This window comes from Neolamprologus multifasciatus, chromosome 17 (genome assembly GCF_963576455.1).
Source record: "Neolamprologus multifasciatus chromosome 17, fNeoMul1.2, whole genome shotgun sequence".
Classification (NCBI taxonomy): domain Eukaryota; kingdom Metazoa; phylum Chordata; class Actinopteri; order Cichliformes; family Cichlidae; genus Neolamprologus; species Neolamprologus multifasciatus.
In genome coordinates, this window is record NC_140455.1 from 28,502,008 (window position 1) to 28,522,507 (window position 20,500).

Below are 20,500 nucleotides of genomic sequence, written 5' to 3' on the forward strand. Positions count from 1 at the left end.
AGTCGTGACTGCAACAGATTTTCCCGTGGTCTACACGGGTGATGTTGTAATGAATGAAATTAACCAGCGGGGGCGCTCGTTGCCTGTCTTCTTTTCATTGTTTGTGGTGTACCGTCGTTGTAGTCTGCACCGCAGGCGGTGAGAGCTGCTAGTCAGAGGAAAATGGCGGACGGTGTGGATCACATCGACATCTACGCCGACGTCGAGGAGGAGTTCAACCAGGTAATAAATACATATTTCCCTACCTCGCTTATAGGTGTTATTTTTTAATATCTGTATAATCTGCTATATTTATTATAACCTACAAAGTAGCGAGCTTTTGTGGCTAAAGAGGCTCTCTGACACACAAGGCCTTTTCAACATGCTGCAAGCCTGCAGCCTCTGCTATCGACGTGCTTTGCAGACTTTTGTTTGTTCGTGGGGTTGTCGACATTTAACACGACGTTTCATGTATTTAGCAATTAATATGCACGCTGCAGTTGTTTCGTGATGTGCGTTGTTATTTATTCAAGTAAATGCTAAAAGCAGCCGTCTTTACGGCGTAGCTTGGGTTCCGGCCTTGGCATGGTCGCCAGTGGCGGGCTAGCAAGCCAAACAAACGCACTTTCGTTAGCGAGCTGACATTGACTAATTCACAGCTATCACGCTGTCGTGTCTAGTAAGTCTTTACTTTTTTCAGTTGATAAAGAGGAGTTTTAAGCTAAACCGAACGACTTTAGGCTCTAAGGTTGTGTTAACATTTTCCAACCGACAATGGTCAGGCCAATAACTGACGATAGCCTCAGCCTATTGTCGATAAACTCGTGCAGTCGCCCAACCTTAGTAGGCTCTGAATAGTGTAATAAACACGGCATGTTGTTAGCATGGAGTAGGTCAATGTTGGGGCTATTCAGAAGATATTTTTCTCCACACGCCCCTTTTCTGTGACGGTGGTTATAATTTCAGCTTAGCCAAGGACTCGCATGTGAAGATAGTGTTGTGTCTCGAACTGCTAAACAGCTTTCAAAACATACTTGATTTTGACCCATAATGCAAACACTCAGTTTGCATTCATGCTTGGAGAAAGTCACGACGCATAAATTTATCCAGGTGATCAAACTTGAACTTAAGTAAGCCAGTGTATTAGAATAAAATGATTTAACGGATATATTTAAGTCACGACTTTGGCAGATTGGTTAAGTAAACCCCCAATCTTTTAATTTGTCTCAATTGGAGCAATTGGTTTCGCACAGGGTGCATAAATAAACCACTTCAAATTAATTTGATACGGATATAAGTTCTACGAAGCTTGCGACTGTCTGCTGATCACAAGTTTATGCTGTTATTAATATTATTATTATTATCATACTACAATATCTGGATATGCTGTGAAGCTTAACCCTAAATTGACTTTTCCTGGTCAGCATAAAGCAGTTGCATGATGCTAGTGTTATTGAACTTGAATTGATTCAATAGTGAATTACATATTTTTAATGAGTGCTGGTATGTTTTTCTGACAACTGCCTGTTGCAAAAACAATTAAATCAAACTCAATTCAGTGGGAATTTTGCACACCTGTCACAAGGAAACCTTTTTGTACAATGTGATGGTGAAAACCAATGTAGGTTTGCTATTCTGGTGTTGGTGAGGAAACAGATTCAGAATCAGGTCAGACATAGAAGCTGATAAATTATGTCCTTGGTGTTAATAACATCAAATCATTATCAAGCTCTAGATATTAAGTGCTTCACTGTTCTGTTCTTGCATTCTTAATACAGGAAGCTGACTACCCGGTTCATGAGCAGATCGACCTGTATGATGACGTAATATCCCCATCAGCCAATAATGGTGATGCTCCAGAAGACCGGGATTACTTGGATTCGCTGCCAGCCCCAGGTGGCACAGAGGGAGGGAAAAGCGCCCCGCCCAACGTGGTGTACACCTACACTGGAAAAAGAATTGCCCTGTACATAGGAAACCTCACATGGGTGAGTGTCAGATTGTCTAAAAATTGGACTTACAAATTTAATTGTGATCCATACATGATGCCATTTTGCTTGGGGTTGTTTTTGCAGTGGACAACTGATGAGGACTTGACAGAAGCTATCCGGGTGATAGGCATCACAGATGTGCTGGAGATAAAGTTCTTTGAAAACCGAGCCAATGGCCAGTCAAAAGGGTGAGGTCTTTAGTATTTTATTTCTATGATGCAGTTGGACTAAGTCAAAGAGTATGTTAAGTATTCCGTGTTAGGAGTACAGGGTGGGATCACACTGAGTCAGTTTTATGATTGTATTACCACAAGGCTGTTGTTTCTAAAGACATAAATATGTTCTTGAGTGCCAGTGACCTTGTTTAGATATTACTATCGGCTCAGAATTTCACAGTGCATTGACGTTTATGCGATCAATTGTCTGACTGTATGCCCTCTGCGTGTGTTTTCCAGGTTTGCTCTGGTGTGTGTTGGTTCAGAGGCATCCTCCAGAAAGTTAATGGAGCTGCTGTCAAAGAGGGAGCTCCATGGTCAGAATCCCATTGTCACACCATGCAACAAGCAGTCCCTCAGCCAGTTTGAAATGCAATCACGCAAAAGTAAGTAGGGCAAGTGTGCTCATGGTTTATTTATCCGAAGAGATCAGTGCTGGTTAAAGGAAGTTGTGTAAAAAAAAAAAAATTGCACATGTTGGAATGTGTGAGTTATTCTAAATATAAATATATTTGACTACACAGTACATCACATATGTTACATGACCTGTGTTTAATCTTAGCATATGTATGAAATCATACATGTAATTTATCCTTGTTTTTGTCTCTTAGCCATGTGCACATATTGATTAATGATTACATATGAAATGAGTTTGTATTTGTCTTTTCACAGGTACCCAGACAGGTCAGATGTCTGGGGAAGGAAAGGCTGGTCCTCCTGGTTCTGGACCCCGTGGTGGTTTCCCCATGGGAAGCCGAGGGAGAGGCAGGTTCCCCGGACCACCTGGCCCTGGAGGAGACCGCTTCCCTGGTCCTGTAGGGCCTGGGGGTCCTCCACCACACCTTCCTGGTTAGTTTAGCAAGATGTATTGGTAGTATGGGACAACACTCAGTTACTTGAGAAATGAATATTGATATTCAAAAATTCATCAACAAAAATAAATTAGGGGCAGAAACGGTCCAAATCAAGGGATTGTGTTGTCTTGAATGCTGAGTGGGTTTATTACCAAAATAAGTTTGTTCTTTAACCACATTTCATAGGGATATATAGTTGAACTTGAGCTGGATATATTAGTTTTTGAGACTTGGCAGTCAAAACGAGTTCATGAGTGGATGTGTTGTGGATATAAGCAAATCCATAAAGACACACAGCTCACAAAAAGTGCAACCTGTCATGTATGGATCAACCACAGCTGGCAGAGGTTGTGTTAAATCACATATTGAACTTTGTAGGTCAGTTTGTTTCTGTTCAGTATTGTCGACTGTGTGATGATTTGAAAAAAATAAATACATATAATGTTACAGCGCAACAGATTTAAAGTCACAAGTGTTTTAAAAACTTGGAAGTTCTGCTTTCTGTCTGGCAGTGCTGCTCAGGTAGCACAGTCCAGGCATTGCTGTTACTCACACCTGCATGGGATCATGGCTCATCTGATCTAGTATGTTTTTTTACTATTGCGGGATTTCTCATCTCTCCCTTGGCAGGGCTTTCTTTGCATGTTTCCTTCTTTGTCTGGTTTGAATTTTTGTCTCACTTAACCTCAAGTTGAACAGTTGATCCTTCTCATGGTGTGGTTTCCTGCTTGTGAAAATTTCCACACCATTCCTTTACTTAGAGGTTTTCTCAAAGCTTGACTTGGTACGCTGCCAAACTTACCTCTCTACAAATCTTGGCTTGGCTGCTTTTCGGAAGCAGTAAGAGAATGGAGTAGCAGGCTGTTCTCCATTCCCCCTTTTCATATCTCTTCTTTTGCTTAGTGGCTGGTGCCCCGTCCCGCTGGGCTGCGACAGGCCTTCAGTTAGCAGGTAGAGGTTTCTGAAGGGAGGAGTTGTGATTGGTTTGCTTTTTTCCCCATTAGGCTCGGGCATGAGACCAGATCTGGTTAGGCACCAAGATGGCCCTCTGATGGATATGAGTTTCAATCCCTTCCAGCCGGGGGGCAGGAACGGGAGCTGGCGTAGCAGAGGTGAAATACCTCGATTAATCTAATTGATTTATTAGATGGCCTTATAATCCTAGCTTTGGCTTTTTATTGACAAATTAGACTGTCACATTTACTGCCCCGAGGTAGCTGATCTTCATTGCTTACTCTGAATCGACAGTTTACATTATTTGCCCCACATGTGGCAGCATGTTAAATTTTAAAACATTTTTACCAAAAGAAATAAACGTGTGCTTTGTTCTTTTGAGCATAAGTACATTTTAGGTAAATTAGTTGTTTCAGGTGGCATAAGCAGTCAAACTCCTTTGTTCCACATTGCAGTTTATACACTGTATATACTCTATTTAGGGCTTCTGGAAACTTATAGCAGTGCATCTTCTGAGTCAAGTGTTAATGAGAAGGGTCCAGTCCAATACAAGGCCTTGTTTAATTAAAACGGCAACGCCTGCTTGAAACTATAGCTTCTCATCTGTTCACTTTCCTTTTGATTTATTTTTCAGTGTCATTTGTGACCTTTTTTCGTCAATTGTTGTCCTGTGCAGCAATGGCTTTCTTTCATGTTTGTGTCACTGTCCCTGCTTTAAAGTGCCATTTGGTACCTAAAGTTATCACTGTACAAAAGATACATAGAAAAATACAGGCTGCCACTAGACTTCAAAAATGAGTCCACAAATCGACTGTGCCAGTATACATTTTATGTTTTCAATCTGCCAGTTACTTGTTCTTGTAGAAAAAGGTGGAGAGCTCAGTCTGTGTCATTCTAGACAAGAATTTTGGTTTACTGGAGCTTACTTCTTTCATGTTTTTTTTTTTTTGTTTTTTTTTTTTTGTTCTTGTCTTTTTTGTTAATTTGCTCTTTTTCTAGGTGGCATGCAGGGTCCTCCACGCCCCCCACCCGGTCCACCAGGTCCCCCAGGACCTCCAGGACCTCCACCTCCAGGCCAGGGTCTTCCACCTCCCATGGCTGGGCCTCCAAATCGTGGCGATAGGCCTCCTCCACCTGTTCTCTTCCCTGGGCAGTTTGGCCAGCCACCACTGGGACCCCTGCCTCCAGGTCCTCCACCTCCAGGCTATGGTCCTCCACCTGGTCCCCCACCTCCTCAGCAGGGCCCACCCCCTCCAGGACCCTTTCCACCCCGTCCTCCTGGACCTATTGGCCCGCCTATGGCATTGGCTCCACCACCACATCTGCCAGGTCCCCCACCAGGTGGCCCACCACCAGCGCCGCATGTGAACCCTGCCTTCTTTCCTCCCCCTGGCAACAACAGCATGCCACCCAATGATAGCCGAGGTCCACCGGGACCAAATGACCCATACGGCCGCCCCCCACCATATGAAAGAGGAGATTATGGGCCTGGAGGCCGGTAAGAACAATTACTGAGAAGAACAACAAATTAAACCACTATATGTACACATTCAATATGAGGTTTTTGTTTGTGCTCGGGTAGCCTAGAACTTGGATACTATGAATTAAAAATAAATTAATGCTTGATCCTTTTTTTTCTGTTATTTTTTAGGGACATGGACACATCACGGACTCCTCTAAGCGAGGCAGAGTTTGAGGAGATCATGAACAGGAACAGAGCCATCTCCTCCAGTGCCATATCTAGAGCAGTTTCTGATGCCAGTGCAGGTAAGGCAAATGGTGATATGTTTCCAATACATTTAAATAAGTGCGTTTACATGTTGTCCGTAAGGGAAAACTTAAATTTCTTGAAAGAAGTAAAAGAGCACTGCGATAGACCAGTGTACCCTGCTGCTTGCCCTATGACTCTTGGGATAGGCTCCAGCCCGCCTGCGACCCTGATAAGGATGAGTGGAAGAGGATGGGTGGATGAAAAGTTTACTCCACTGTTTTCTCTTTTTAGGTGATTATGGCAGTGCTATAGAGACTTTGGTGACAGCCATCAGTCTGATTAAGCAGTCCAAAGTGTCCGCAGACGACCGCTGCAAGGTCCTCATCAGTTCTCTGCAGGACTGTCTCCATGGCATTGAGTCAAAGAGCTATGGCTCTGCGTCAAGGTAAGCCTGTTAAATATTACACTGAAACAGGTAGTTACATACTTGTGGACTAAAAGAAAATGTAGGTGTTTGAACTTTATTAAACAACTGTAACTTGATGTTCGTTTGTCTCTGCAAGGCGAGAACGTTCCAGGGAACGTGACCACAGTCGCTCAAGAGAAAAGAGTCGACGACACAAATCTCGTAGCCGCGACAGGCATGAGGACTATTACAGAGAACGCAGTCGGGAGAGAGATCGTCATCGTGAGAGGGATCGGGACCGTGACCGGGAAAGAGAGAGGGAGAGGGAATACCGGCACCGTTAGCCGGAAAGGAGGTGGGTACCAGTTTTATTTTTTTTGTGTATTTTACAGCATCTTTGTCTTAAACTTTGAGGCAAACTAATTTAGGCTCAGACGGCATGACAGAAACAGAAAGTGGCACAGTTGAGATTTAAAGTCTTCTTTGTTTGCACACCTCCTCTCATTGGATTCACTGGCTCTAGATGAATCCCAAAGCCAAATCCTACTTACACCCATATAATGGTTAAACATCTGATAATGGATGTTATCATCAAAATATTAAATTACTGCATGAGGAGAGTAAGAGGTAGGCAACGAAAAGGCTTTCAAAACTCAGTCCTCTGTCTTCAGGTAGGTATAAGGTAAGTCAACTTAAACCATATTTCTTCAGTTGTAATCACAATTTCTATTGTATCACAAAATGTGCAAAATACACACTTGATGTATTCACTTTGGCACAGTGGAGTCTGTAAGTGTTGTATCTACGCTGTAGTCCCTTTGAAATGAGAAAATATAAGTCACTGGATTTCTGGATGTATTTTGTACTCCTTGGTCTGCAGGCTTCAGAGGCTGGTAAATTACAAAGTTCATTGGTTGCTTTGGATATTACAACAAATACATTTTAGAATAAAAGTTGTATGCACCTGTGCATGGCAAGAAAATAGCATACGTTACCTGTTGAGATGATTTTTGCAGTTACTCTTTTTATAAAATTTAAAGGGTTTTTGCATCAATAAAGTAGAAATTATCAGAATTTTGGCTTTTACCAGGAACTGTGGCAAGTGGACCAAATGTGCCTGATTTTTATTATATCAACACTCAGAACTGCCATATTAATTATATGTGAATTCCCAAAGTTTGGTTTATCAGTGGGCTTGTACTGGTCGCTTCAATCCTGATTGGCAAGATTTGGGTGTCACAATACTGTACAGTCATTTTTAGTCATTTCAGTATTTCGTACAAATTAAGATTTTATATGGTCTGTTAACATTGAATTGATTACACTGTTTTTACACCTTGTCAGTAGTAGACCAATCTACATTTTGTAAATGTTTCATTCATAGTGTTGTACATATTCCAGTTTTAGTGTGTTATTTGAAATATATCATTGTCCTGTGATATTTCAGAGAAGTTAAACATTTATCAGTGTCAACATCTTATGACTTTTGCCCCCTCCCACCCCTTAAAAAAAAACTAATGTCATTGTGCCATATCTGCATGACAGTAATATCACCTGACATTTCACCTGTGTCAAGTTGAATGTTTTTATTGCATAGTGTTTGCTCACATTTGTATAATTGCACCTTAACTTAAGATGTTGAGGTGAAGTGGAGGAGGGAAAAATGCCTGTCCCCTTGACATAATAATCTGTCAAAATATATGTTACTGAATATCCAAATGCTGGTGTGGTTTTTACACGCAGTGTCACATCTAATCATTTTATGAGGCAAAGGTCAGCCTGGATTCAACAGTGGCTGAAATCAAATTGTTTGCAGAGTCTGTGTAATGAGAATTGGTTAATATTTCAGATCTGTGCATAATAACTTGCATTACCATACTATTATGTTGACACACAATTTTAAAAAAAAGTGATTTAAAGTTAAAGGCTAGCACAAGCTTAAGAAAATCAGTGTTTTTAGATCCTAAGCTCTGCTCCACAGACTCGGAAGGTTACCCGGAAGGTTACACTGGAGTTTTTATTTTAATTTTATTTTTTGTAGGCCATTGTGGCGTTCACTCATAGTAATATAATTTCTGCATATGGACTGAAGTGGAGATCTTGCTGTACTATTAAAATGCTTTTATGCTAGTTGTTAAAATACCACAAGTTTTCAGAAATAGAGTATATTCAATACAAGTTACATATATCTTCCATGTGCAGTCAATATTAGACCTATCATAAACGACTCCTTGTATGTCACAACTGTAACCATAACTAACGCACAGCTGTGGTCACAGCCACTATCATGCTGACAGTTTGTCTTCCAACAACTTTAGTCAAAAATCACAGCTACAGTTTAAGAGCTCCTCTAGTTTCTGTAGTAACTGAATACCTGTGCCTGAACAGTCACAACTGAAAGTCAACTTACTCGTGTAGTGGTCAAAATTAGTATAATGCAATTTCATAATAGAGTTTAGCTTTGTTTTTTTGTTTTTTTACATGGATCAGAGAAAACATTAATGTGAGAGAACACAAACCTAGTCCAGGAAAATATTCTCAGTGTTAACCCTTAGAGGGCTCTGCATGATTCAGGAAAAGAAAGTCACAATTTTATGGGAGAACTTGTACTGGTGCATAACATTCATGACAGTGAGTTAGGCTTCAGCATTCAGTTTAATCGGTCCAATTTAGCAAAGAGATCATGCAGGTATGTGAGATTTTTGTCTATTTTTAGCATTATATCCAAGCTAATTCAATTTTAACTGGTGCTGTGGTTGTAGATGCATTTATCTGAACATTCTAATTGTCAGCTTGCATCTAACGTTGTTGGATAAAAAAAAAAAACATTAATAGTGTATTGCTCTCACATGATTTGAGTCAACTATTTTAGGCTGCCTTTCTGCCCTGTGCTGCTTTTTGTCTGGGATTTTCAGAGTCAGGGTTTCACAAGTCGTTATGTAATCTCTTTGTGAAGATGCTTTCTTCCATTGCTTCAGTTGCACGTTGAATAACCTGCTAACTTGTGGAAAGTTTTGGGGCTTCTTTGGATATAGTGTTTCTGCCATTTTGGGTTTTTTGGCTGTCTTTTACTGCCAAAGCTCTGAGATATCTACAGTTTTGCATGTAAAGCAGACTTGAGTAGGTTACGTGGACCCTACAGCATCTCTGTACAGTTGCCCCCATTCCCAAATAATATCTGTCCTGATTTTAAATGTGCTTTATCCACTGAAGATATCTTCATGTATTTGCACTCAAACAGCATGAACTATGCTCCACCCATTGGAAAGATATTTATATATTCACATTGTTCCCTGTTTGTGTGCCTATTTCTCTTATGCTGGAAAGTAATAACTGGGGTGGTTTAACTTATGGAGTTGCTGCATTTTGAAAGTAGCCAAAAGAATGTAACTTAAACTCTAAAGGCACTTTTTCATGTAAATACTGGAGAGTTGTGTTGATTTTAGCTGTCAGTTCTAGCTTGTTGAGTTGATCTGGTCTCTGTTCCACAAAATTGTTCTTTACATGCTCACGTTTTTCCTGCAAAACCTTGTGTCCACCAAGAACCTCACAACAAAAGATTACATTTTGTCAAATACATAAGATTTTCTTGTAAATTAACTTTCATTTTAAGTCCAAGTTTAAAAAAATCAAACCAATAAATAAAATGTTAAAGTTGCTGCTGTCTCCTTTATTGCCATCTTGTTGTCATTGTTGGAGATCCTCTGTGGGCACAAGGCCTAATAGCCTATTGCAATGTGTCAGCACCAAAATGCATTTGAAGAATATTTATAAATTGTTGTTTGCAGTAAAAATGACTAAAGATCAAAATTAAGCGAGCAAAAATGTTGATGGTGAGATATGTCCCAATTTTTCCATTGCACCATGCCTTTGCATTTCTACTGATATTTGTGAGCTTGTTAAAGAGGAAAATAATTGAGATTGAGTGCCAAGTACATTGCTCCTCTTCTTGTAGTGTGGCCGTTTGTTGTTTCGAGATGTGCTTAACACTGTTTATCTGTTCATGTTTCCATGCAAGAACGCACAGTGTTTGTACCAGGCTTAAGTTACTTTTATGCTTTCTCTTCAGCCTGTTTGTAGGTGTATGTGTGCTGGGGGGTGCAGCCCTAATGTCCAAGCTATTTACACATGTCAAACCAGAGTCAAACAGTTTAGGTTATAGCTAATCAAACAGCCTTCATGTCCATAACATGGTTGAGATGTAATTCATGTCCTTAACTTTGGCCTTTGGCCAAAATATAGAAAAAGAAAATGTTTGACTTTATAGCTGAGCTAAGGCAAATGGACATGGTTTTAATTCTTAATATTTAGCCCCACAGTTATTACAGTATATAACACATGAACTGTTAGTTGGTGAAAAAGATGTGTACCTTTTTCATACTCAATGAGCTGTCTGTGAGTAGTTTTCTGAAATATGATACACACATAATTAATAACAGTGAAAGATTAGATGGCAGTCTATAAGCTAGGCAGTGGTAAGTATTGGCGTAATCTTATTTGCTGAGCCTTTTGTAGCACATAGCCAGGTTAGTGGACTGAGACTATTTCATGGACTGCTTGACCCTGGTTTGGCTCTGTCCCGTTTCATTTCCATTCTGTATTAACTGACACACCTACTACACATTTTAAAGTTTTATATGAAATATAATGAACCCGATATAAATGATTTATTGGGCTGATAATTTAAATGTTTCACCCTTGAGAAAAGTTCAGTTATGTCAAGTGTGATTATGGGAGGAGTACCGAGATGTGCAATGTGGCTGTAAGCTCAACTGCTTTTGTCTGCAGGCATATACTATGTAAAGAAAACCTTTCAGATTATGAAACCTATCAAATTTCATTATGCATTTGAATCCATTAAACAATGTAAAAAAATCATCTGTACTTACTTGAATTTTGGTGTAGATACCAGTTCTATCTGGCTTCATTTCAGCATGTGAAGCAAAATCTCTTAATCATGGTTCAGTCATTTTAATGTTGAAACAAGTTTGAAATGACTTTCTTTATCACAATTTTTGTCATTTCATCTTAAAATTGTACAAATTTCTGGTAAGGTGCTTTAAATTGTGTAGAACTGTAATCCCACTGCTGCTGTCCTTTACAATTATGGTTAGAGGCAGCTTTTTCTGACTCCTGTACTTTGCATGCTCAACTTTGTCTATGCAAAGCATTACAAGCACAAAATATTCCATCTTCCTGACTTTGACCATGTTTGCGACACCGTAAGAATCACACTGTCATATTTTTTTCTGTTTTATTAAAACTCTTGGTATGCTTGGGCAGGAAAGGTTTCACTAGATGTGCCGTATGTGCTTTTTCCTTCATAGCTGTTTTTTGATGGATAACTGTTTTGGTCCTTTGTCTTTTCACTTTAATATACAGCTTAAACAAATTGCAACCATGGTTTTCTCTGGTATTTGCCACAGTGAGCAAAGTTTTCCAGTGTACTCCGTTATGTAACCTGCTGGTAATAATGACAAATACTGAAATGTTTGGAGGTGATTGAAAGGTAAATCCCTATTGCTGTAGTTAAAGACTTATCAAAGGGAAAAAAAACTTTTAGCTCAGGTCTTCCAATAAAACTCCCTGTAAGTTTTAAAGGTTATTTATTTCTGTTTTCTGCACTTTATAGTCCTCTGAGAGCCAAATTAATTGAAACGCTATAAGTAAGACTTAATATTCTGAAGGTATTACCTAATGTTGATGCAGGTACACCATTTAATAATATTGTAAACAAGACGAAATGGTCATACACAATTTGGCCATTTAGACACTATAACCACTGTCCCTATTGTCCATCCCTGAATTTGTAATTCTGTAACAGAACAAACAAAATTGCCCCAGGTGTTTCAGTGCATTTACATATGGTTATCAATATTTTTATGTCTAAAAGAGTTAAGTGCCACATGCAAACATCTGTACATGTATATACGTGTATATGCATGTACATACTTTGAAATCCATGTTTCCGTAGTTGCAGGGCAGACTTGACGAAAGATTGAAATACTTTTCTTTGTGTGTGCGTGTACATACTCATAGAGTTCAATTTAAGTTCTTGAATGTTAGCTGTTGAAATGTGCATGATATGTTTCTGTGTCTGTGCTAGGGTTGGGGACAATACACACCCAACAGAGTGTTAAGAGTAGCAGTTAAATACCATAGTGCCATTTATGCTGCGTGTAAGAGACTTCTCTGTCTGGCACTGCCTTTGCTAAGATAAAATGACTTGAGCAAACTCCAACCTCGTGGCTCAGAGTGACGGTGAATTGAACCCAGCCCTGGTGTAAACTTTGCGTATGTAGTGTAGAGGTTTAATGATGAGTGGGGAAAATGTTCACTGTTGGGCTGGCTCCAAACCAAACTCCACCCTTCGTTTTGACACCTTTCAGCTTACGAGGATCAAGGATGGATGGAAGGAAAAGGAGGAACTCTTTCCCTGCCCTCCGTGCATGACCGGACAGGAACACAACTACCATCACTTCCTCCACCCCCTCCATTTCTCCTCTCCTATCCTTCTCCACCCATCCTTCTCTCTATCTGTTGTCTGCCTGGTTTAAGAGCAGCGGATGGAAGACCCTGACCTGTGTAAGGCTATGTTATCCAAACTTCTATACTCATGGTAACTAAAGATGACAAAAGAATCTTTCCAAACAGCTCTTTTATTTTTATGATGTTTTATTTGACATGAAAAGTAAGCGTGATGCTTTTTTGCGACTTATAAATAAATAAATAAATAAATGGCCTGCACGATCCCCAAATAGAAGTCACAAACATTACACCCTTTTGTTGTTTTTTTTGTTTTTTTTCCTTGTTCTTTGGCTCGCTGTATTGTGTGTGTATATACAGTTTAGAGATCAGTTTTTATAAGGTATGTGCTTGATGTTTTCTCTCCTACCCTCACTCTCTCGTTCTCATTTATTCTTTTCATGGCTAGTACGTTTGTAAATGTCTCTGCTTTTTGATTAAAATTAGATGGTGTTGTAATAAAAAATGTTTACTGAGGTACACTCTGCATTCAGTGAATTCCTCTACATTTTTCGTTCATTTATATTAAATGTATATACTGACTTAGATTTTTTTATTATTATTATTTGTTTTGGGGTTTTTTTACATGGTAAATGGCAAGGATGTAGTCACTTTGGTTTGTTTTTATCTTATGTTGCATTACGTAGTCAACATGCTAAACCAAAAAGAGAAGACCCCGCTGTTTGGAATGGTTTTTGATGGTGGGTTATTTTGTAATTCCGCTGAATAATTATCACTGAAACACAGCATGAACAAATTGTCTTTCACTTCTGTCATATAATGGATTTAAAAGCAGATTTTAATTCAAGCAACCTTCATAGTTGAAGCTTGAGTGAAAGTGTTTATTCCTTAATTGGAAGTATGAACCAGTTTCTTGTTACATGCCTTTCACTTTAGATGTTACATGTTTTATGTATTTGAATTTTGAAGGCTTTTCCATGATAGGTTTAAATAACTAAACCATGAACAAAATGCGTTTTAACTTGTCGGTACAGTGTAAAACATTCTGCCACCTGTCATTTTTATTGTTTTGCATGTTTGTCAAAATGGACGGACAGCAATTTGTTGAAGCTTTTAGGGTTTTTGTTTGTTTGTTTTTTCATGCAAGGTTGGGAAAATAGCAATGACTGGTTGACTGGTTTAGCTTTTACTCAGTTATTTTTATTATAATTTACAGTTATTTTTAAAAAAAAATAAGTGTAAATTACATTGCCACAGCTTTCCCAGCACACATGATATAACACGATTATACCACCAGTTTTTAAAATGTGAGTTAATGGAAATCAGGAAATTACAGGTATATTGAGGTTTGATGCTGCAGTGTGTCATCGGGTGTCTTAAATGCAAATCAGTATGAATACAGCGCAATAACACGGTGCTTTTGTATGGTTTTTAACGAGAACAAAGTTGCATGCAGACAACATAACACATTTTTGTGAAATTATTGCTATTGGTGAAATTTTTAATTTGCTCCCAAAAAAATCTGAAACTTGTGTTCGCACCTTGTCTTTCTGGGGGTTATTCTTTTAATAATGTCATTTCAATTTCACTCCGTAACAATTTAGAAAATGCCTTATTTTCAAACGTAACCAGTGAATGTAAAACTTTTGGATTCAGAGTCACAGCAGGAATTTGAATGACAGGCTGTGCAGGAAACTGTACCAGCATCTTTTGAAACCATTGTCTTGCTCTTGAAGTGTATTCTTTTTCAGTATACTTCAGAAAGTGACTTATTGGGGAATGTAAGTGCCTTTGCTCCGTATCCTTGCAAATTCACTGAAAGTGTGATGTAATGTAAACAAAATGTAAATTGGATTTTGATATTAAAAAAAAAAGAAAAAAATGGGACCTTTTTGAATATAATGATGCTATTTCTGAACAGTTAGTTTAAAAATGTTGGAAGTTTTAAGGCCCTATATCATGTTTTTTAACGATATTGGCTTAATTTGATGTTAGTTAGTTGCTCTTTTTCCTCATTTTATTTCCTGCTGATCGGTTTGGGCAAAATACTATACATGTGCCTTGTTTTCTTTCTTTTTTTATTCGTTTTTATTTAAATTATTAAATTATTTCTTTAGTTGTGCATTGAATTTGGTAACTCCAATGGAGTTCTGCCCTGGTCAAGCTAAGCAGAAGTGTAGCCCTCCAGAATAAGAGCATTTGTACAGGAATTTGGTTTCATTTTATTTGTGTTGGCTTTTGTTCCGCAGCACGAAAAGGTAAGTGATTTTTAGGTCTACAAACACAACCAGTGAAGAAACAAGAAGTCTGATCGACTGCGGGAGTCTTTAAACTGCACAAGCAGTTGGAAAGTATATACATATGTATTTATGAGTTTTCAGTATTTGTATGACTAAGATGTTTTCACTAACTGCTAGTTTTGCAGGTTTCTAGGTACTTGATTTTAAAATCACACTTTTCTAGTAAAGGGGCCTTTGCATGATGACTTGAAAACATGTTTCTGCTACAAATTGAGGTTATAGTTTTTTAATATGCGTAAAATAACAAAAAGACGGAAATGAGCTTCCATATTAAAGGGTCTTACTTGGGCAGAACACTTGCTGAACTTGTATCGCCACTGTAACTTTGGGATTTTAAGTTAAGGTTCAGGTGTATTTCTACCGCCAGTAATGGTTACATGTAGTGGTACATAGCAGGTAAATAGATTATCATTTGCTCTCAAAGAATAAAGTATACAAATTAAGTTGGTTTTGTGGTTCTGTTTTATTTGTGGATAATGTGTTTCGTTTTATTAGAAACAAGTGTGGGAAAGTAAATTTTGTTATTTGTATTATGTCCAAAAGTATTTTCTTAACTTTAGGCCAAAACACTTGTTTTGCCATTGGAGATTGCCTGGACCTCACACCTTAAGTATAAGACCTGAAGGCTTACTTTTGAACAGAATTTTAAGTCCATCCTAATAAAATGATAAAGGATTGTTAAAGTAGAAAACGGTGTCGGACAGAAGTGCAGAATATCAGGTGTGAGGAGGTTTAAAACTTAACTATAGTGTAAAAATAATCGACATCCTGTCCGATTGTGAATGTTCTGCTGGATAAAACGAATACTTAAAATAGCATTGCGTAAGTGATTCGTTTTTCATCACTAGAAACATTGACAGATAAATACATTTTTTAGACCTTAAAAGTGACGAAAATAACCAGTATAATGAGCAAATGAAAACAGGATTGCCGAAAGTAATTGCTGTTTTCTGTATTATCAGTCATGTTAGACATCATCATGTCACTTGAAGTAAAAAATCACAGAATCCTAGAGCTAAAAGGTTCTGGATTCATTGGCTATAGTTTGGTTGCTTTTGTAATGACCGCAAACGTTCTTACTTCCGCCCGGCCCGGAACTTTAGAGTCCTGCTAGCCTTTCTACCAGGACAGATTAATACGTTGCACTACCTCCTTCCGGCGCTTGTTTGGCTGGCAGTTTAAAATGGTAGTGCGCTGTGTGTAACGCCTACTTTTAATGCCTAAATGGCAAGGTTTTTAGACAAAGCTGAGAGGGCAACAAAGAGTCCTGCATAACGCACTAAAGGATTAGCGGCACTGTTTTAGTTGTAATATGTTCAAAAAGATGACTGAATTTGGTCCAGATTCCGGGGGGCGCGTTAAGGTAACGTAACTAACGCCACACTCTAGTGTAGGCGAACCCCTTTGTGATTTTTCTATCATTTAAAACAATGAGCAGAATAATTTAACGTGGATTGAGATAACTTGACGAAAATCGCGTGGTCGGATTCAATTTCTGTACTTCTGTATTTGCCACTTGTACCGTTGTCATGCCTGTCTTTAAATTTCTGTATTCTCTCTGTTGGCTGCAGGGAGTGACTATTGTGAAGCCTATTGTGTTTGGGAATGTTGCCCGCTACTTTGGAAAGAAGAGAGAAGAGGATGGGCACACACACCAGTGGTCTGTGTATGTGAAGCCTTACAGAAATGAGGTGAGGCTTCCACATCAGTAAGAGGGATTTAGCAGGGCCTACAAAATGTGTCATTTACCTGGAAAAGGATACAAAATGCTGTTTGAAAAGACTTAAAAAATACTTTTCTTCCAGGATATGTCAGCTTATGTGAAGAAGATCCAGTTCAAGCTACATGAGAGCTACGGTAACCCTCTGAGAGGTGAGATGACTCTTTACATTGCAAGTATGAAATATTGAAGGGTTTACTGGAAATGGTAATCTATCCATTTTTAATATATGACACTTTTTCAGAAAATTCATTATTCTGTGAAGCTCTCTGTGTTTCTCTTATTTCCAGTGGTCACTAAGCCTCCATATGAAATCACAGAGACAGGCTGGGGGGAGTTTGAGATCATCATCAAGATCTTCTTCATCGATCCCAATGAGAGACCTGTAAGAGCCAACACGAATAGTTACTTAGCTGTTTCAGAGAAAGCTGAGCGATACGGTGGTGCAGTTGTCATCACCGTTGCCTTACAGCAAGGTCCAGGGTTTGAATCCACCATTCAGGTGGACCAGAATGAAAGGGTTTTAATATATTTTGACTGCTTGATGATAGACATTTTAGAGTTTGGCATGTAGACACAGTGGTTAGCAGCCTTGCCTCAAAGCAAAGTTTGTCCTTCCTGGTCAGCTGGGCCATTTTCGTGTGGAGCATGTTCTCCCTGTATCTGCGTAGATTCTCTCAGTGTCATCCTCCCACAGTCACACATGTTAGGGTAACTAGTTCTAAATTAGTTGCCTTTCAATCTGTATTAGCTCTGTCATAGACCTGTCCAAGGTATACCCTGCCTCTCACCCTGTGACATCTGGGATAGTTTCCAGCCCATGACCCTGAATTAGATAAGTGGTTAAGGAGATAGATGAGCGGGCTTTCCGTCATCTGCTTTGATTTATTTGGGGGGTGAGGGGAAAGGGAAGAGGGAGATGGGACAAGAGATGCATATAGGAGAGAGCTAGAGTTTAAAATTTTCTAATCAGTTTTATTTATATACCACCAAATCACTTGTTAGGTGAGTGTCTAAACCACCACCCTAGTATTTCAAATACACGTTATAAATAAAAGTAATATACACTTTTGAGTGTGGTGTGCTATTTCTCTTAGTGTACAGTTTAAATGGTTCTTATTTAGTGTATGGTTTCTTATAAGAAAAAAAAAACATCAGAAGCCATCTGATTTATATTTACACAACAGCACTGTGTAATCCTCAGCACTTGATAAGTAATATATAGTTGTATATGAGGATCAGCTTATTTAAAATGTGCCTGTGTCCATTGCTTGAATTTCTGGTTTTGTTTTCTTAGGTGACCTTGTACCACCTATTGAAGCTGTTCCAGTCAGATTCCAGTGCCATGCCCAAGAAGACAGTTGTGTCTGAATTCTACGATGAAATGGTACCATTGCTTTAGATTCTGATGGTGGTTGTGTTTGTATATCAGTTTGTGTGAGCTCATCAATCGCTGCATGTTATTGTTGAGAGCGCGAACTCTGAATGCGTCGTTTTTCTGCGTTTCAGATCTTTCAGGATCCAACAGCCATGATGCAGCAGCTACTGACCACATCGAGGCAACTCACCCTGGGAGCCTACAAACATGAGACGGAGTGTATGTATTCATATATTCAACACGGTTTTAAAAAACAAAACAAAAAGGCATTCACAAGTTTTGAGTTGCTTTTGTCTTCATGTCTGTGCGTTTCTCCAGTCGGTGAACTGGAGCAGAGGACCAAGGAGAAACTGGAAGTGGCAAAGAAGAGAACAAGCCAAGAGATCGCGGAGCTGAAAGACAAACTCAAAGCCAGCAGAGAGAACATCAACCACCTTAAGGCAGAAATTAGAAAACTGGAAGAGGACGGAGACCATAAAGAGCACTGAAAGAAGGACAAATATGCTTATGGATGCAATCAGTTGTTGAAGCAATTTTCTGTGCTCCTGCCCTCTCCAAGGATTTAACAAACAAACAAAAAAAGTCAATGTTGTTATTTGTTTGAGGATTTTTGCATTTTATTTTTGTTGAGCGTCCAAGGGAATCTTAAACATGTGAATATGTTTTGAGTTGGTAGGAAAGTGCTTTAAAAATGTAGTCGGCCACAAAAACTCCTAAACATACAAATGCTCTAGTTTTGTTTTTTATTGCAACACTCTAAAGAGTCAGAAATCACAAAGTGTTGTGAGCCTTTTTTCTTGTAGCTAAATCAAGTCTGCTTTTGGTTCTATGCATCTGCATCTTTATTTTGTTTTCCCCAAATATGATCAAACCAGTGAGGGAGAATGATGAAACACAAAGCTGTCATTTCTCTGGTTTGATTTTGAAGCCAGTCTTATTCAGTCATCCTGATATAAGCTCACTCTTACTGTGTCAATTAGGACAAACATTTTTGCACTGGTCACACATGACTTTCAGTGTGAATAGCTTGTCCTTTAGTACTAGCCTCCTCGTGTTTTATGTAAATATTTTTAACAATTGGCTCATAAACATTGGGATACTTTTTTTTCTCAATATAAAGAAGGTGACCTGCTGTGAAAAACAGTGTTTGCTCTCCTCCTGTTTTTATTTTTTTGTTTGTTTGTTTTGTTTTGCATATTTGTTACATATTTCTGGTCATCATTTAATTTGAATATTAGACAGAAATCCAATTAAATACAAATGGCAGTTTTTAAATAAAGGATTACATTTATTAAGGGGGAGAGAGAAGTTCTCCAATCCTCCTTGGCCCTTTGTGGAGAAAGTAATTATACCTAACCCTAATAACTGATTGTGCAAACCTTGGCAACAAGGACTGCAACTCGCCATTTGTGATAACTGGCGCTGATCACTGTGGAGGAATCATGATTCACTCTTCTTTGCAGAATTGTTTTAATTCAGGCACACCAGAGAGTTTGGAACAGAAGGTCATCCAAGTAATATACCAAATAATCTCAACTGGATTGAAGTCTGGACTTACACTGGGTCGTTCTTTTTTTTAATCATTCAAAGGTAGACTTGCTGTTATGTTTTTGGATCACTGTCCTGCTACATAACCCAACAATGTTTCAGCTTCAGGGCACACATCGGTGGCTGGACATTGGCTGCCATTTTTGCCCAGTCTTTTTCTTGTAGTTGAATTATAAACTCTGACCTGGCTTTTTTTGTGACATCCTGGATGTACTTTTGGGGTAATTTTGGTGGCTCAGCCACTCCAGAGAAGGTTCACCACTGTTCCAAGTTTTCTCTCTTTGTGGATTATGGCTCTCACTGTGGTTCACTAGAGTGCCAAAGCCTTAGAAATGGATTGGTAACCCTTTCCAGAATGATGGATGTCAATGACTTTTTCTCATCTATTCTTGAGTTTCTTTAGATCAGCATGATGTGTTTGAGAATCTTTGCTTTGTCAGACAGTTTTGAGTGTTTAGTAATTCACCTGGTCTGGCAGTAATCAGGCAACTGCAACCAGTTTTTCAACATTGTGGTTAATTACATTTTATTCATGATTTAACAAGTAGGACAGTTACTTTTTGACATATCCTGTAGGTCTGGATAGCTTTTCCTTTAATGAATTAATTCATCATTTAAAAACTGCAGTTTATCTCTAAGGTTACAATTTATTTGTAAATAAATTGTGCTATGTTGTGCTATGTTGTACAATCCATATTCAGGGATTCAGCTTTTAGGATTGTCAAGTAATGCAGTAAATGAAGTGTAACTATTATTTATAGTTTCTGCACCAACTAATTTTTAGATTATGGCAAAAAAAACAAGAACAACACTGAATACATTTTTAATTCATTCAGCCACAATTGGGTTTTTAGTTAATGCATTTTCAGATGAGCAGACCCAAAGTTTAATTTCAAAACCAATTTGAAATTAAATTGTGTGAAATAATCTTAAAGGTCTCGAGTTTGTTTAAAATCAG

At 38.6% G+C, this 20,500-nt stretch overlaps 2 protein-coding genes across 4 annotated transcripts; both read left to right on the plus strand.

Annotated features, from left to right (window-relative positions):
* Positions 1 to 88: 88 nt before the first annotated feature.
* Positions 89 to 16,573, plus strand: cpsf6 (cleavage and polyadenylation specific factor 6). Of its 3 annotated transcripts, none has more exons than XM_085137921.1 (11): positions 89 to 222; positions 1,758 to 1,967; positions 2,055 to 2,158; positions 2,426 to 2,571; positions 2,858 to 3,034; positions 4,044 to 4,151; positions 4,993 to 5,491; positions 5,645 to 5,760; positions 5,996 to 6,149; positions 6,268 to 6,465; positions 16,468 to 16,573. In XM_085137921.1, the coding sequence occupies exons 1-10, from the start codon at positions 163 to 165 to the stop codon at positions 6,452 to 6,454; spliced, it is 1,761 nt and encodes a 586-aa protein (XP_084994047.1). In that variant the 5' UTR covers positions 89 to 162; the 3' UTR covers positions 6,455 to 6,465; positions 16,468 to 16,573. The 3 variants fall into 3 exon arrangements, with proteins under 3 accessions (XP_084994047.1, XP_084994046.1, XP_084994048.1); XM_085137920.1 differs by lacking the exon at positions 16,468 to 16,573 and adding an exon at positions 12,500 to 15,339; XM_085137922.1 differs by lacking the exons at positions 4,044 to 4,151; positions 16,468 to 16,573 and adding an exon at positions 12,500 to 15,339.
* On the plus strand, positions 15,473 to 20,476 carry yeats4 (YEATS domain containing 4). The gene is made up of 7 exons (XM_085137929.1): positions 15,473 to 16,259; positions 16,468 to 16,587; positions 16,702 to 16,768; positions 16,907 to 17,001; positions 17,914 to 18,003; positions 18,126 to 18,213; positions 18,313 to 20,476. The coding sequence occupies exons 1-7, from the start codon at positions 16,209 to 16,211 to the stop codon at positions 18,480 to 18,482; spliced, it is 681 nt and encodes a 226-aa protein (XP_084994055.1). The 5' UTR covers positions 15,473 to 16,208; the 3' UTR covers positions 18,483 to 20,476.
* The last annotated feature ends 24 nt before the right edge of the window (positions 20,477 to 20,500 follow it).